This window comes from Camelina sativa, chromosome 7, assembly GCF_030686135.1.
Source record: "Camelina sativa cultivar CO46 ecotype springtype chromosome 7, ASM3068613v1".
Taxonomy (NCBI): Eukaryota; Viridiplantae; Streptophyta; class Magnoliopsida; order Brassicales; family Brassicaceae; genus Camelina; species Camelina sativa.
In genome coordinates, this window is record NC_141886.1 from 19,626,784 (window position 1) to 19,644,971 (window position 18,188).

General features: G+C 37.5%; 1 protein-coding gene across 7 annotated transcripts; it reads right to left on the minus strand.

Annotated features, from left to right (window-relative positions):
• Positions 1–23: 23 nt before the first annotated feature.
• On the minus strand, positions 24–16,652 carry LOC104704690 (protein SWEETIE). Of its 7 annotated transcripts, XR_015562115.1 has the most exons (49): positions 16,154–16,652; positions 15,581–15,788; positions 15,189–15,295; positions 14,524–14,760; positions 14,323–14,412; positions 14,159–14,246; positions 13,937–14,001; positions 13,538–13,642; positions 13,339–13,428; positions 13,135–13,215; positions 12,954–13,022; positions 12,283–12,408; positions 11,850–11,953; positions 11,274–11,406; positions 11,089–11,195; positions 10,686–10,787; positions 10,375–10,542; positions 10,152–10,238; positions 9,943–10,036; positions 9,749–9,817; positions 9,533–9,655; positions 9,014–9,082; positions 8,806–8,910; positions 8,459–8,547; positions 8,097–8,253; positions 7,581–7,730; positions 7,382–7,431; positions 7,163–7,262; positions 7,019–7,075; positions 6,854–6,921; positions 6,645–6,738; positions 6,250–6,434; positions 5,787–5,931; positions 5,625–5,693; positions 5,319–5,375; positions 5,146–5,232; positions 4,945–5,073; positions 4,666–4,869; positions 4,445–4,565; positions 4,131–4,334; positions 3,784–3,849; positions 3,361–3,458; positions 3,131–3,227; positions 2,861–3,023; positions 2,110–2,420; positions 1,891–2,025; positions 1,604–1,768; positions 1,386–1,511; positions 24–1,197 (listed from the first exon to the last, which is right to left on the minus strand). XR_015562115.1 is itself a non-coding variant. In XM_087458870.1 (48 exons), exons 1-48 carry the CDS (start codon positions 16,316–16,318, stop codon positions 271–273), a joined length of 6,756 nt encoding a protein of 2,251 aa, XP_087314996.1. In that variant the 5' UTR covers positions 16,319–16,652; the 3' UTR covers positions 24–270. The 7 variants fall into 7 exon arrangements, 6 of the variants coding, with proteins under 6 accessions (XP_087314996.1, XP_087314995.1, XP_087315000.1 ...); XM_087458870.1 differs by having other exon boundaries at positions 4,131–4,565; XM_087458869.1 differs by having other exon boundaries at positions 4,131–4,568.
• Positions 16,653–18,188: the final 1,536 nt, after the last annotated feature.

Genomic DNA, 18,188 nt, shown 5'->3' on the forward strand with positions numbered 1-18,188 from the left:
TTTTATTTTCTCTACACTGTCGCTAGTAAAATACATGTTTACTTATATATTCTCTACACTGTCGCTAATTAGCACTTGCGCAGAGATTGAGAGGAGTTTTTTTTACAAGAAATCACAGTAGAAAAACCAAACAATGTAATAAACCAATTTCAAGGTTTATCCCCAAACCAGAGCGCATTCACAGCAACTGAAATGACGCATAAAGACAAACACAAATGAATCATAAAAATGTTTACAGTAAAATTTTGTATCACCAGTCTCCTAACATATTTAATCCTCCTCGCTCTTATTTTCAGCCATTGTCTGTTCCGTTACGATAACATCTGCCCCAACATGTTCCTTGCTAGATTCATCCTCGAGTGACGTTTGAGTTTGTTGCGGTTCATGATCATCATCTGGTGCTGGTGAATCTATCTCAGTTGAAGCAAGTTTGATATCAGTTCCAATATTTTCTGATTCCAAATTCTTACTTTCAACTGATTGTTCCTTCATTTCAAGAGGATGTTCATCAGATAAGGTTTTGTCATTCTGGCTTGTAAGAGCTTCTTCTATGAGACATGGCTCTACTGTTTCCTCTTCAACCTCTTTGCTTTTGTCAACCGAGTCTTCTCTTGTCGTGAAACATGACTCCACTGTTTCCTCTTCAACCGCGTTGCTTTTGTCAACCGAGTCTTCTCTTGTCGTAAAACATGGCTCTACTGTTTCCTCTTCAACCTCTTTGCTTTTGTCATTTGAATCTTCTCTTGTGGTGTCTGTGGCATGGTGGTCAGATGCAAGATTTTGATCATCAGCTTCTTCTGCTAGTACTAAAGTATTTGATTCATTATCATGTATAGAAGAACTCCCAGGAAGATCTGGCTCCTCTTCAGCAACACTTTCTGTCTTAGACTCTGGCCCTTCAAGATTTGTGGAAGCAGGAAAAGACTGGAAAGTGTCCCAATCATCATCATCATCATCATCATCTTCTTCTTCATACTCCTCGTCATTTTCTTCGTCAATTCCACTTTCTATTGTGCTAACCTGATTGAATGATGTTGGCACAGTGGGCAATACTTCTGCTTTAACCATATCAGCAGTAGAGGTAACTTTTTCAGGTGTTGCTACCATAGGTGCTGGTAATCTGATATCCATGGGTGGAACCAAGGATTTTGGCTTTGGAAGGGCACTATCTTTAGAGACGGAAGCACGGATGATATCCTAAACATCAGAAGAACAAGGACATCAATTAGATAGTTCAATTTTTGCATGCAAAATGCTTACAACACATCAAAGGAAAATAAAGAAAAAAGTTAAGTTGATTAAAAGGATGGGGGGTTTGGGATCCATTAAAACTTTCGAACACACTGTTTTCAGGTGAGTAAATCAAATTGAATGCATTCACGAACCTGAAGCTGCTGCCGGTGTGTTGCTGGCAGCGACAGCAAAACTTCCTTAAAGTGAACAGCCGACAAAGGTAACTGAGCTAGATGGGAAACAAGCCGCACAGCTACATTTCTTAACTCAAGGGCTTCCTGGTATGATCCATGAAACAATAAAAAAGACGTTTAACACTGGAGCAGAAAATTTGTAACATAAACTTCACCGATCGGGCTAGGAATGGAACCTGAGAAACACCATCTGAAGTCTTGGAGAAAACCACAAGAACCACTTCAAGAAAAAGGCTCATGAATCCCCTCTGAATTTCATCAGTAATTGAGTGTGTCTGAAGTAGCATTATGAACCGCAAGCATTCACCAGCTATGATCACTGATTCCTTATTCATAGGTTTCTATCCAAAAGAATAAGAACGAAGTCAGTTATCATAATTTTTATCTAAAAAGACGTCAAGATTGCTCTGTCTTCTAGAATGTAAACTCTGTTGAAATTGGAAGGAAGAAACGAGAAAACAACCAGAAGCGCCCTCTGCATTAGACTGACAATATCTCCAATAAGTTCGCCGACAAAGAAGACCGCAAAACTTTTCTCCTCTGGGTTTTTGTAACGCTGAACCAAGCTTTTTAGCACTTGTAAAACAGTAGCTTGAACCTACAGATATTTGAAATTATACTGTTAAGAGCTTGATAATTAATGATAGAACTAACATATGACAAGAAGGCAAGTCTCAGATACCTGAACATTAGAATCTTTCATTACTGCTGCTATACTAATTTGGCAACTCTTTAACATGGCAATACAGATAGAATTGGTATTAGTTTCATCTACTGGACAGTCAAACTCGTAGGCAAGCTTAGCCAGTGAGAAAAGTTGTTCCAGACAGAATACAAGCTTCAACTGAAGAAGCTTGCGTAACCCTGATCTCTTGTTGTCCACAAGATGGATACCATTGATACAATCTTTAGTCAGATCATCAACCATGTGCAGACAAGCACCAAAAATTGCTCTTATATGAACACTACTATCGGCAGCAAAATTAGTGTCATCTGCAATAAAACGTTTTGATTAAGAAGCTTCAACAAACTTTTCAATGTCCCAATAAAGGAAGCAAAAGCTTTCAGTTGCAGAAAATCAACTTCACAATTCTGCATTTGCAACTTCGGGGCTTACATAAGACAGACAGAAAGCATACATGATCTATACTGAATGTACCATCAAGCAAATCCAACCTTTCACAGAACTTTGACACCATCTGATAACCACCCCTACACAGCCTAGTCGACCAAAGATTAACCCAGTTCCAATTCTATATAAACTTACTATCTGTTCATCCTATACAAACTCTTGTCATTTTAGCAAAAGGCAAAATGACAGCGTCCTTTACTGTATAAGCTAAAATGACAGCGTCCTTTACTGTATAAGCTAAAATGACAGCGTCCTTTACTGTATCATATTATCACATTAAATGTGAATCCAATTATCATACCAGTTGAAGGTTTTTGTGATGAGGCTCTGGTAAGCTTAAGCAATAACTCATTGGTGGACTTCACAATCTCAAGAGCTATTGATAGGTATGCGTCAGTGGGGACTTCCCGGATGCACTTGTAGCCACTTAATAACAATGCCAGAGATGCAGAATTTAAATGATGCTGCATCAACCAACAATCATCAGTTAGATGTAAGGAGTGCAATGAATAAAACAGAGATCCAAAACTGCAACATATAAAGCAAAGATCCCTCAAAATTTATACGTTACCTTTAACTCAAAACGTGTCACTAGAGTCTTTATGGAGATAAATAAAGGAGAAAGCAAATTATCCCAAATGTCATCATCTGGTGAAATTTCATTATGCCTGAAATAGAAAAGAAGGGATCTTTGTTACGGTTGTTTCCAGATGTAGTCAGTATATTTCTCTCTAGAATTATCAGGTTCAAAATAAACAAAAATGAACACAGCTTCCAAAAATCTCCTGGTAAAGTGCACACCTGTGGAGAATTTTGAAAAGGTACCCCAGACAGAGTTCAATGGTCGAATAGGCAAACTGCTCACTTTCAAGAAAATCTTTTGGACAGTTTTGTGAAATCTGTTAAAACGTAAATAAAAACTTCGTCAGAACTAGCATCTTTGCTAACGCATAAGGACTATATACTCCTGGTAAATGAATCAGGAATCAGTTGTTACGAGGAAACTCATCTAACAGAGTTTAAACCATTTGTACAAGGAATAGTATGTCATTGTTCCAATTTCCAACTTAATAAAGGTAAACGAGAACAGAGAAAGAATACATATATACAAATGTTCTTAAACCACATTTCCAATCTTAGGGAAAGGTGAGTATATGCAAGCCAAAGATAATGGTTAGGACCTAAATCGATGGTTTCAATAAAATCAACAACTCTTGTACCTACCTCTTGCACTACTGATACTGCAAGAATATCCCAGGAACTGTCCATATGAAAAGAATACGAGAAAACCTGGATGAGTTACAAAAGGAAAGTGAATCCAATCAGAGTAGTGAATGACTAATTAAAGCTTACAGCCTATTGCGCTTGGACATGGCTAAATCATAAGCCAGTTAGGAAAAATATGAAAAAAGTGGGGTTGAGTAGATGTGCAGAATATATGTGCCAAAGAAGAAGCATGTGGTTACTCAAAACCTATATTAAATTCTTTTAGTAGCTGATGATAATAAGAACTAAAATAGAATGGCATGATAAATATTTCAAACGAAAGAAAATAATTTAAGTGGATTTACCTGCAAAAGTTCTTGGCAGAGATCTACGCTGACAAAGCCACTGGTGAAAAATCTTTCAGCAGAAAGAGACTGGAAAATTGGTAATACAATTTCATATAACTCTAGGCCTTGGAATGTAGATCCATTGATGGTGGAGTCTCCACTACATTTGATTTTAGCTGAGCTAAAAGGTATTACTTGCGTATTAGAGGCTGGATGCATCCCCTGAAATAAGACAAGTACAGCAAAGCCCCATAGAAACTGATAATCTTCAACCTCTAAAGTAACCATGCGATATCTAGATATTAAGGAGCTATCAGAAAATTCTTCCACACTATGATAAACAGGCATAGCATCCAGGACTAAAGCTTGCAGGATGACAGGCCATGCCTCTTCCAGACAAGGCTGTAGCCTTCTTGACACAGTATGTGGCGGGATTTCGTCTAAGAATGAGCACTGCTGCGGCAAATCAAAGATCTTATTAGAAGATAGGGGAGCAGAAGGATGGAAGTGTTCAGCTAAAGAGAGAAAACAAGACTATTAAGTGTTGACTCACACTTCTTTCCAGATTCTGACATAAGCAACCATAACTGTAGCCCCTTAGGACCTGAATCCAGTACCTCCCGAGCAGATCCGAACTCTTGGAAAACAATGGCAACAGTGCTTCAAATTCTACTGGCACCTCACCATGGTGTTTCCTCAAGAACGTAAATATATAACACTTAAGCGAGGCATGTGCAGCAAGAAGCCTGATCTTGATCTACGTTGCAAGAATAAGTCTAGTCAGTGAAAGCCAAATAAAATTAGAAAATTAAAACTTTTGTTGCTTATGCACCTTGCTTGTGACCCATTCAGCAAACGAAGGATAATATAATTCGTTGAAGTCAGTGAGTGGACGTGAAAGCAGAGAAAATATGCGTTTGACTGCAACTTGATCACTGCTTATTATTCCACTGGTCATTATCTGGATTTAAACACATTAATTTAGTAACATAATGGCACAAAATCTGAAGGAAGAAACGAATGTCATGCTCACCTTTGTGGCCAATTGTAACCCAGCTTCCAGAAGAGCAGGGCCAGAATTTGCATCCAAGGCAGTACGAACAGCAGACACAAGTTGAGCCTAAGTTTGATAATTGTCAGTAACTATTATGTTCACTAAAAATTTAAATTAGTATTCGTTGAGAAATGATTTTGCATGGGGAGCACCTGATATTGTTCCAGAAGAAGATGTCCAGGAAGTTCAGGGTCGGCTACCAATTTAAACTGCACAAGTATCACAAAATAATAAATTATTTTCTAATGTAAACTACCACACCAGATCAACAAGGTGAATATGACTAGGAAGCTAGCAAAATATTGGTCAAAAACACATGTTGTGAGGAAAAGAATCGGGTGGTGGTGAAGAACAATCAAATAGACAACTTTTGAAGAAAGAAATAAAGAAACATATAAAAGTGTTGGGAACCACATGTAACTACAATTCAGAAATCTTCTACTACCAGAAAGTCTCACCTTTTCAAGAATAGTACTAAGAAGTCCAACTCCAATTGGCCTCATGTTTTCAAACTGAATAGTGCTTATCTGAATAATTTGGTAGATCATGTCAAAATTCTCTCAGAACATTTTCAAGATTACTTGAAATGGTTCTTTACAAAGTTAGTTTATTTTCTTTACCTGATAAGCAAGAGATATCAGCTCTTGTAGTTGAAGGACTAACCAGTCACCTGAGCTTTGTCTATCGGCAGCAAGTTTCCTCGCCAATAAAATATCAAAATGAGCAGCATCATTTCCTACAGCCTCTGGCAAAAGACTCAAACACCTACAGTCGAAAATCAATTGGGATGATTTAGCTAAAAAGGACATGCTTTAGAACACAGAATATATATAAACTCTTTTGCAGTTTGACTAGAATTGCAACCGTTACGTTATTAACTGCTCAGGATTAACCAACAGTTCAGATTTCTATTATCATTGGCTCAATGATGAAACATTTCACATACACTTTTGAAATCTCAGGTGGAATATTATTTTCCATCAATTTTAGTTATATGGTTCCAGAGCATTAATTGAAAATATTGATGCCAACGATATTCCGTAGAGAGGTAGGGTAAAAAACAAAGAAACATTTCCCACTTACTCAGCTGCAAAAACTCTGGTTCGATATCTCAAGGTTTTGTCTTTATCAGGATTGGCACGTCTAGATTTCCCAGTAGAGCTAGAAACCATGTCTTCATCATCATCTCCAATCTTCTCTCTTGTGTTAGCAGGATCGCTTTCTGCGATGTTCGTTTCAGCACTCCTTCCAGCGGATGCTGCAAGGGCCTGTTAGCAGAGTAAAAAAAAAAGTTCAATTGATTTTGGGGACAAGAAGGCAGATCTGGATATATAATAACACATAAAAAAATTTGAGCAAAATGGCAGCAATCATGAGAAACAAATAAATTGACATGGTCCCATTTCAGATTCATACTGCATCCATGAAAAGTCCATAAAAAACCAAGAAATTTGTATGAAAAAGTTCATTGCTATTACCATGTTCCGGCATATTGACATCCATCGAGATGGGCGTGATGGGCATGTTGCATAAAGCAGGCGTATCAAGGTACTTCGGATCAGATTCCCAATCCTACAAGAGCACACCATTTCCAGAGTCCATAAATAAATCAAGTTAATCATAAGCTTACATAAGAACTAAACATTCAATAAGACGAGAACATTTACAGAAAAAAACAATTTCTTACTCCGAATCAGTTTCTTCATCCAACATCTGAAATAAGTTGTCCTCTATCTGCTCGTCAATGACAGAAACCTAAAATCACAAGAATGCGATAAATTCCAAAGATGCCATTAATTCCAAGATTTTAGGAGTCTGGAAATTAAAATTTGGATCAAAGCATGCTGTTTACCGGGTCCTTCTCAATCAAATGCCGAAGAGTTGACACAGATAGACGTCTAATTATCGGCTGTTTCACAAAAGATATAACTAATGTTCATCAGGGGAAGCCCTTGTAGACTTACCTATGAAACGAGAGAGCGCAAAAAAGAAAAACCTGTCTTGATGCCAGCGTCATTAGAAGATTCGTCACATGTAAATGTACTGAAACTGCTTGTGGAGCAAAAAGAATAAGCTGCTGGGTAAAACAGACGCTCCTGAAATTGTTAAGATGTAGAATAACAATTAAGCTTGACACAGGATAGGATATAAATAATTAATATAGTGGTAACAATGGATAAAAATGATGGTGGCAAAGAGAAAGGCATTCACATACTCAAGTAGTGTTGGAATTTCTTGCCAAGAACTAATCTCTGCGATAACAGACTGCAAAAACTTTTAATTAGAACAAGCAAAACAGACTGCATGCATTACTGTGATGCAAGGTTGGTAGTTTTGGGGTGTACTAAATCCCCTTAAAAATGCGTGCATCTCTTTTTTTTCGAAAGACAAGGTTGGAAGTTCCAGAATAGTACCTTGCAGCGTGAAAACAGAATACTTCCAGGAGACAGCTCAGGACCAAGGACAGCAACAATAGCGTTAATAAGGCGTCCAATGCCTTGAGAAAGGTCGATCCATCCACTTTCTTCAGTCAACAAAATGTCCAAGGCAAGTCCTAATGCTGCCTAATAATGAATACAGAATGGGAATGATAAGACATAATGGATGGAGATATCAAATCAAGCTGGGGGAATGAAGCCATATGAACAGTAAGCAATTATAATCATGCATCTAATATAAGGATGATAAACTTTATTAAACATCTTGAGTTGCAGCTATTGAACTGTACCAGAGAATTATTCTCTCTGTCAAGCATTATCACATTCCGGTGATAACCAGGTCACTAATTTAGCCAAATTTGTAGATGCGCTGGGTTCATTTTAGTTTGATGAACCAACAGCCCGAACACCAAAATGAGATCTTTTGAATCGAAAAAGGTAGATATGAAAACTGTGCAGTCTAAGCTTTTAATGAGCTATGAAACTGTTTACCTGAACATGAGATACGAATGATAAACCAGCAGCTTCAATGGTCAAAAGAAGCCCATGCAGGGCCCAGATCTTAAGACCAAGAACAGAAGTTCTGGCCAGAGATGAGACTGAACTAACAGTAGCAGGTACTAAGGACGACAATGCCATTCCTCCTGCACTGCACACCATGTAGAAATAAATTCAAAATATAACAGATCAACATGTCGAAGTAGCTTTCAATATGTAAATCAATACATATCTGCAAAGATGGATAATATCTGTACTTAACTGCCGTTAAAGTATCAGAACCAGACACATATTAACCTACTTTACAATTTTATATATATTTACAACATATGAATCAAGTTAGAAGCCAACTTCACCTGTGATGAATGCAACCAAGTGCAAGAGCAATTGATCCACCATAGTTTGGATCTGTTATTCCACTTAGGTCGCCAAGAAGCCCTCTGGTCTATTTATCACCATACAAAAACAAATGTGACAAACAAAGGAAATGTTTTGTCATACATCCAACCGCTAAAGATTTAGAAAAAAAAAAGAAAAAAAAAAGAACACCTAGACAATCGGTATTGTACTTTTTTAAATTTAGGAAACAAGTGAATAAAGCAAAAGCAGAGACATGGTATAGGGTCCCATAAGCATCCAATTTTAAGGAGCATAAAGAAGGTCACAAACGAATTTTATGTAGAGAACTGCATCGTGGACAAACCATTCTTGCTGTAAAGATGTCATTTCCAAGACGAGCTAGAAGACCTAGACCCTCACATGCTGCCCTGCGTTGCGACGCACAAATGTCTCCCTCTGTTAAAATATTCTACAGCAACAGAAATATCAAAAGATATATATAAGAAAACACGAGAATCAATTCAGAGATTAGATTCATAATTCTGAACTACCATCTGTATTGACATAAATACCTGAAAAATGGCTTGCCCTGAGCTTAATACTTCCGTTGTTAGTTGCTGGGGACGTAGAGCATGCAAAGCCTGAGAGATAAAGAAACATTAAGTTCTGAACGTAGCAGAATCATATTTTTTCATTTAACAGAAAATGATCTGAACTCAGATAGAGATGATATATGCAGCACAATAGTCTTTACATTGCCTAGGCTAGTGCTGGTTTGAACTCAGATACAATGATCTGAACGGTAGCACAACCGTTCCATACTAAAAGAATAGTGCTGGTTTCATTCTTTAATGAAACAAAACTCATCAGCTCTACATATAGACCACAAATGTTTATGATCCTTGATATAATGTCATACTATATGTGTATATTCTAGTTTTCCAACACCACCTGAGTTCAGCCCTAGGTACACTCATACACGAGGTAGACACCAGAACATGGATGTACTCTTACCATACTACTATCATGACCAATTGTTCTACTACGGTTTGTAAAAATGCACAAAAATCATATACAAGTATTGGAAGCACCTTTAAACCGGCAAGTAGTCCAACACAAATGTTAGTCAAACTGGCTGTACGCCAATGTTGCTTCTTTCCAGCTTTCATACACTGTTGTATGACCGAAAGAAGTGAGAGCATCCCTTGGCTATCCTGCGAAGAAAAGGTTACAATCATTTTAGACTACCAAAATAGCAAATGTCATAGCAAAACAAGGACCTATCTGGACATATAGTAATCCCAAACCTGAGAAGCAAAGATGATACCAAAGCAGAGAACCATCTGATTCACCAATGTCTTTTTCACAGTCTCTGGCTTCATGATTGCAGAAATTTTGCATAAGAGTTGAGAATAAATAAAAAAAGACAAGTCTGTAGCCAAAAAAACAAAAACCAGCTCAACCACTAAGAACAAATTCACCAAGAAGCCATTGCGCTTACCAGCGGGAAACTAGAAACTTTACTTTCCCATACACTTGGTGCTAGACCATTTTCCCCACCTTGAAAATAGCGAAGCTCATCTTCAAACCAATCCCTGGATAAAAGTTCATAAGAAGTTACATCTCCTTGCATGAAACATGTGAGGAAACAAATACAGAAAAAATCCTTAGGGAATGCAAACTAATAAATACAGATGATCATGTAGGCACCTGCCAGGAATCCAAGGACCAAGCCATGCATCTCTTTTGTCAAGGAGCGCCTTCAAGCACGAGCTTTCCTCACATCCAGAAGGTTCCCTTTCAATTAACATACATGAAGGAATCACTACTTCAGTGATTAACAAACATGAATGAATCACTAGCTATGTCCTTAGCATTTATTTATAAAGGGAAGTTAGAAAGACAAGCAGTTTGGGATGACATTTTCTTTTACCTATATGGTGTTGTGCATAGCTGAATAATTTGTTGATGCTCACTTTTATAGGCCAAGGGTTCTGGGATAGACTGATAAGCTATCAATATTCTTATGATGAGTATGTCGACGAAAGTTTTGACATCAGAAAACCGTTTATTGGCCATTGTCGATACACTAGACAAAGCGCTGTTTTGAATAAGATACTGTCAATTAACTCATCATACAGGTAAAGGATATGAGAACTTATTCTCAAATAAAAATAGCCGAATTATTAAATTGGCAATTACATGTAGACAGAAACTGTAGGAAAATCAGTAGTAATGCCATACCTACGGAGGTTTGCCAGTACAGGTTGGAGCAGGATACCATCATTACAAGATACAAAACGTCGTACAAAAGCTGTGAGTGCGTCAATTGCAGCAGACCACACACTACCAAAAGGAAAACACTGATCATTTACTTGTTATCAAGAATAAAAATATTTGAGTCATCACTTTCGTTCCTTTTAGACATGAAGTTCAGGGAGAAGTGAGGACTAAGCCCTCTCAAACCAGCCACTTATGTGTCAAAAATAAACTAAGAAAATAAACACGGTTCGCTTCCAGGAGCTTAGATAAACTAAGACAATAAACACGGTTCGCTTCCACAAGCTTAGATAAAATATACAGCACAGGAAAGAATATTGAAACCTTCGCGTTTAAAGAAAGGCTTGATGTATCAAGAGCCAGTTACCTTAACGTAGATTTTAAGTCTCCCTGTTGTTTGATCAAGTTTTCTGGATTTCCAGTAAAGACGTCAGTCCACAAGATTAGAATATCAAAATCTTGGTCCCCGAACTCCTATATAATCAAATAGAATTGCATAAGACAATGCATGCCGTGGACACCGCAGTTCAAGACATACGGATTATATATTACCTCTTTTGGCATAGAATTTAATAATGATGATAGCAATAACCATCCTGCTTCCTTTTCACTTGAGGCAACTGTAACATTTCTCCTTGATTCTGTTAGCATCTTCTTTGAAACTTCAAGCACCGACTTTGGCAATCTGTGAACATAAAATTACAGAAAAGTATTGCAACTGGATAAAATGGAAGTTCTGTATTGGCAATTATACAAAGTCGTGGCAGATTGAGAACTATTTTGACTATCTAGCACAAAGTATCCTCCGAATTTTTCATGATACGCAAAAAGGTATGACCAGGAACTAGTTTGATTAGGAAAAATAGCAAATAACAAACGCCCAAAAACTATTAAAAGTACTAAGAGTGAAGGTTTCATCTATTTGTCTAAGGCAATGAGAAAGGTAGCAATATACAGGATTAGTGGGAAGATTTCTTCATCGGCTCACAGAGATAATAAAAACTATCCGCCTAAATGTATGAATTAAATGCCTAGTAACTAATTTATCGAAAACGAGTATTAACATTGAGTTTGAAGTGCTGAAACAGTGAATATGATGTGACCATAAGGAGTTATGAAGACTATTACCTAGCAGGATAACCAAGGGATAGTCCAGGAGAAATGGAGACTAGAGCTGCCAACGTTGCTGCTTGCCCATGCAAAGAAGCAAGATCAGTTTTCAATTTTTCTCCCTACAGAACAACAATGGTTACTTATTAAGTTATTCCCCGTCATGAAGTTGCTGCAGCTCACAATCGATAATGTCTATTTATAGAGACTTGAAGATGAAGAATTTCAATTATATGAAAGCCAAAGATGTCATAAGCATAAAAAGGGAAACTATGATGTCTTTCAGATATTTTTCGATCTTCAGTTTCACCATATGGTGTTCTACATTCGGATCAGAATGACCCTTCATATTTTCATCAATATTGACGTTTTTGTTGCCACACCTTAATATCATCATACTGAAAGAAGAAAATCCAACTCAGTTGAGATGAATTGGAAGCACTAGTATTACCTTTTCAAAAGATAAACTTTCCCGTAAAGCATTAAGAGTGGTTACAGCAAAAGATGTCAACCCACCAACGCACGTAGGATCAACCTCAGCCAAAGCACGTAAAGTTAAAGCGGCCTCAACACGTACCTGAAAAAATCAAGTTTACGTCTATAAATTATGCATTTACAATTACCCTTGGGTTGTCATTTGACCCAATGTACCCAGACATAGATCCATGACAGGTAAAATTAATAAACACATAACCAAATCTGAAAATTTCGATATATCAAGCTACTACATCCAGAAAAGCAATCAAAAAGTACTGTCTAACAGCTTCTTCCAACCCTCTATTTCTATGCATCAAGGTTTTGTTTACCTACCTTCACTGTGATAACGCCATTACTACTTCTTTTTATAAAGGTTTTGTTTACCTAACTTTTAAAGCAGATGAAACAGTTTTACATCCAGTGGTAGCAAGAAGTTCAAACGAAGATGTCTTTCAGTGCAATTATTGGTACTAAACAAGATCACGTAGATAAGGAGTATCAGAGTCTAGAAGATTGAAAGAATCAAGAATATCTGAATGCTGGAAAGAAATATATTTCTCTGACAAATATTTCCAGGAAAAATATGAGGGATGAAAAGCACTCGTGTTGAGAGTAACTGTCAAAACAAGATATGTGAAAGCTTACAAGGTCCAAAAAATGTGATAATGCTGCACCCACTGTATCATCGAAAAAATCCTTGAATTCATGGGGAACCTGCAGGCACGCAAATAAAAATCGAGCTTAAAAGATTAATTAGTAAATTTAACTAACAGCAGTTTCATGAAAAATATTTAATCAGAAGGGTTTACGCCAGTAGCAGCCTCACCTCTCCCAATGTTTTCAGCGTGAATGACAAAGCCCGCAAAGCAACTATTTTCATTGATGGACCAGCATTTGAAGACTGAAGCTGCATTTATTTCGGAAAAATACATTAACTTACTTGATTATGATGTAGGACCAAAAATTAATTTTTTTGAATATGTAGATCTGACTTGCAGGGAAAATGAGTGATTCAGTAAAACTGCAAAACCTGCTTTCCGAGAAACACGGAAAAGCTTCTCTGGCTTGGTTCCATCATTTGATCAATTACGCCAACCCGTAGGATGTAAAGAACACATGCCTTCAAAAACGAATACATGTTGTAAAATATAGAAGTATGTATGAAGAACTTATGCAAGACAAAAATGACAAGGTTGGAATTGCAAGGAAATGAAACAAGTGTGACTTACAAGTGCATGGGCATCAATTGAGGAGCCACCCCGCAACATGTCCATGACGTGCAAAGAATAGTCTTGAAGCTCACTATCTGAATCCAAATACCTTATCCTGTTGGCCTGCAAAATATATTCAACACTTTGTAAGTTTACAAGGCCATGGTGCCAGACATGTATGTAAATTAAAGATAATCACTGGAATCTACAAATAGATTCACATTCACTAGTAGAAGAAAACTGCAGGTCTTATGATATGGCAATATAGGCAGTATAACAATTGGTGTGATACTGTGATCTCCTAAAACGGCCCATATAAAATGTTCATGATAATATGTCTCAATGTCAAATCTGAAATGCAAAATCTAATCACACAAGGACAACACAAAAACTGAAAAGATTCCAGCATTTGTTTACCTGTAAAAAGAACACCCATGACAGAGCCAAACCGAACCGTGTATTCTTTGCCCGAGATCCAATCGCTGCGATTATTAAGTATTTTTGCATAACGGAATAAGAACTTCGCAAAACAAAAGAAAGCTCTACTGCGAACCTTTTTTAAAAAGATGTATATATATCCCAAGTCTGAAGATTTAACGAACCAAAAATTTACACACAGAGATCTTGTCTTAAGACTACCTTTTGTGAAGGGCAAAATTAAATGCCTCTGCAGACCACCTTCCAGTTTCTTTGCTGGTGGAAATGGACCTTTACCTCTAGGTTGGACCTAACAAAAAAAAAAGTTCATAACCTCCAAATTATGACGACATGAAGCACGCAAATTACTAGTAAAATAAGCCTACATGCACTTCAGGATGCATTCCTAGTGCAAGCAATGAGCCCAAAGCCTCCGCAAATGCATCTCGGACAGATGATTCTGGATCTTCAATACCCTACGTTAACAGAGGCATATATACATATTCAGAGATAGACATCAGCCCACCAAGAAATTGGAAGAAGAACGGGTTAAAAACATACAAGTTTTACTAGCACATCAAACTGACCTTGACACAGTAAGAGGCTAAAGTATCAAATTCGCTAGTACCAAGACCTGGTCCCCCAATGTTGGAAAAAGCCTTCAAACAACGAGCAACAGCAATTCTCACAACGAATGATTTGTCCGAAGTGGAAAATCTTGTGATGAGACGGTATGCTTCTGAGTATGCAGTGGCAGCAGCTGTACCACCGCAGCCTTCCAAAGCACTTTGAAGCAAGATAAAGGCTTCTTGTCTCACAAAATCCTGAAGCAAGGCAAACAACACAGAGTTAATCAAGAAATAATTGCTGTGGTGACACAGGTCAGTTTTCTTTGATAGCCCAAGTTTCTTCACAAATTCTATATAATAATAGCTGGGTGGAAATGAATTCAATAATTGAAAAAAGTGAAACAGCAGACTCCGAGACTAGGAATAGTTAAATTAGTTTATACCAAACCATATTCCCCAATAAATATTAGGACACAATAGCAATAGTTGCAGAGCTTTAATTCCTCCCTTCACGGCCAACAAATCAGATACCTATTTGATATTTTCACACCATATAGTTCTTTCTAAATATTACAACTGGGGAACTGATAAAAAGACATGACCCACTGAAGTAGATTAAACCAATCAAAATTACTTTTCCGCATGACGGAAAGAACTTAAAGTGTAAAGTTGAACTGTGATACCTCATTAAACTTCACTAGTTTTGTTACAATAACTGTTGTTTCGAACAAGCCAGACGTAATTTTTCTCCCAAAATGACGATACAGCTCTCCCAAGCATTGGGCAGCACCTAGAAAAAAATTGTATCTATTAACTTTGGAGGATAAGACCAAATAATCATAAAGAAAAAAACTTCCACATGGATGAACTTTATGAAATGTATGGTTACTTGATGTGCTCGACAGAATACCAAACAGCAGATCAAAACTGATAATTTATATTTTGCTAAGGAGGGTGACGAATATACATCTTTATACCAAAACATCACTAAAACCTACACTATTTGAAATATTTTTATATGAAAATAGCTGCTGAATAACAGTTTGCCAGTAATCTTAACAAAAAGAGAGCTTACCTGCAACTCGCTGAGGATCACTCTTCTTCCCATCGGAAAGAAACCCTTGTAAACAGCTAGCTCTAGAGTATATCGAAATACTATCACCACTTGAAATTATTTTCGCCATAGCCACAGACGCAAGATGACGTACTGGTCTTCGAGCACCTAGAGTAACCAGAGAATACAAGGAATCTTCGCATTTTCTTTGCGTGACTAACAAAGACTCCTGATACACATGATCGTTGATAACCCCATCAGAAGTATCACAAAAAAAAATGCCAAAAATATATATACACAAAGAAAGGTACTTGAATCAATGTAGTGTTCCCTAGTTATAATAAACTCATTCTCAGGTTCAACATGAATCTAGAAACGAATCCGACGCTAAATAAAAGAACAAGAGAGCAATGGCCGCCTGTGAAAGTAACTAAGAAGACTACTAGTAGTTGATCACACAGATCAAAGTCTATGAATATAACAATCATCGTTGTTCCAGATAAATTCTTCAGATGCAAAAACAGACGACACTGAGCTGACGATGGCGGGATACAAATATTAAGAAAGGATCGATCAAAAAAAGGGAAAGGAGACCTTGGGCTCTTCATCGATGGCGGAAATAAGATCAGAAAGGATCTCGAAACAGAGGAGAGGGTCAGGGTTTTTCTGTGAAGCTGACGCCACAATCGACTCAAGCTGGGCGACGAGAACGCCGAATCGCGACAGAGGAACGTTGTCGATGGCATTATTCTTCGCCATTATCACTGTAGAAGAAACATAGAGCGAAGAGAACAAGCCCAGACAGAGTTGAGGAGAGGCAAACAAAAAGAGTAGTGTGTGAGAGAGAGAGAGAGAGAGAGAGAGAGAGAGAAAGAGTCGGAGAAATCAGATCTATTGGGGTCGGAGGAGGAGAGAAGCCGGGTTTAGTTTCCGGGTCGGGTTAATTTAATTTCCGGGTCGGGTTAACAATTCAATCAAGATTAAATTGTTCTGTTAACCATTGAGGTGGGGGAATACAAAACAAACTATGTTTCAAAGTAAAATAAAAACAGAGTTTATATGCATCCATATTTTTAACTATAGTAGGTGGGCTGGGGGAGTAAAGTTATGACAATGGCGTCCAACAAAAACAAATTCCGTGTCAAGAAAACGAGTTGACCAAGACATGATGTCCTGTTGTTGTTGCTTCAAAACTTGCATCATAGTTGTATTTGACGTACGGTAGCATGGGACGTTTCCAAGATTGAGTCCTCGGTTGTGTAACTTCTTGTGAATCATTTCTTCTTGGTGATCTACTGGTCATGGAGCCATTCGTGAACATTCGCATGTGCTTGGTGAGACTATTGAGGGAGATTGTAAAGATATAAAGTGTGTAGTTGATAGAACTCCATTGATACAAGCACCTGCGTCTCTTACTTGTGTTGTGGCACATATTGCGCCATACGTTCAAAACCATAAATAATAAAGCTTACTTAGTTATTAGTGAGTTAAACAAATAATAATATGACAAATGTACTTTGTTACTCACCACACACTTGGAAGTTGGATCATGTGTTTTTTTTTGTTTTTTTTTGTTAAAACCATGACTTGGATCTTGCACTTTGATGAAGCACTTAAAAGCATCATATGATTCCTCATCTCCGTGGTGGTTTGCCAGTTATTAGTTATTGCAGTTGTTAACGTTTACCGTGCAAATTTTCACCAGCTCTAGACACTGCACGATAGCTTTTCCAAAAAATGCTTCATTTGATTCAACTTTCCTATAGTATTATAGCAAAATAAAAAGTTGTATGGTAAAGGTTCTTTTTTTTTTACTCAAAATCTGATTATATTTATTAGGAGAAAGTTTGTTAGAGGGAAACGAAAAAGAAGAAGAACTTTGTATTTTCTGTTATTGATCTCGATTGTGTTTTTACAATTACTAATAGTAATGAAGCTAACCGGTTTAACTCCGGTTTACAACCAAATCACAATCACAATTGGTTAATATCAAACCATTCTCTATATACTCTAATAGCCTCTCTCAAGATGGCAAGTATATAGATATCAGAGCCATCTTGCCAATAAGAGCATTGAACTGAGCCGGTAGTAGAGCCTTTGTGAATACATCCGCGAGTTGCTGATCCGTCTTGACGTGAAGAGTCTTGATCAAACCACTAACAACTCTGTCTCGTACAATATGACAGTCCAACTCCACATGTTTTGTGCGTTCGTGAAAAACAGCATTGTTAGCTATATGTATAGCAGCTGTTGAATCACAGAAAAATGCCACAGATTTTGTTTGAGGAGCCTGAAACTCTCTGAGAAGATTAACAAGCCAAGCTACCTCTCTTACGGCAAACTCCATTGCTGTGTATTCAGATTCTGCAGATGAATGAGAAGCGACTTGCTGCTTCTTTGATTTCCAGGATATCAAAGAATTACCAAGAAACATGCAGTATCCTGATGTTGATCGTCGAGAATCACGACATGAACCCCAATCAGCATCAGTGTAGGCTTGGAGGACCAAATCACAATCGGCAGAATAAAAGAGACCATTCCCAACTGTTCCCTTAACATAATGCAAGACTTTAAGAGCTGCCTGCATATGTGATTCTTTTGGGGCTGCGGTAAACTGACACAAGCGATT

Bases quoted from the DNA above. Each gene is read 5' to 3' on its own strand.
- LOC104704690 (XM_087458869.1), bottom strand. From the start codon at position 16,318: ATGGCGAAGAATAATGCCATCGACAACGTTCCTCTGTCGCGATTCGGC. The intron at 7,076-7,162 runs GTTTTTCTTTTT...TTTGTGAAACAG, and splicing joins TGACGCTGGCATCAAGACAG to CCGATAATTAGACGTCTATC. The intron at 5,932-6,249 runs GTAAGTGGGAAA...TTTCGACTGTAG, and splicing joins ACCAGAGTTTTTGCAGCTGA to GTGTTTGAGTCTTTTGCCAG.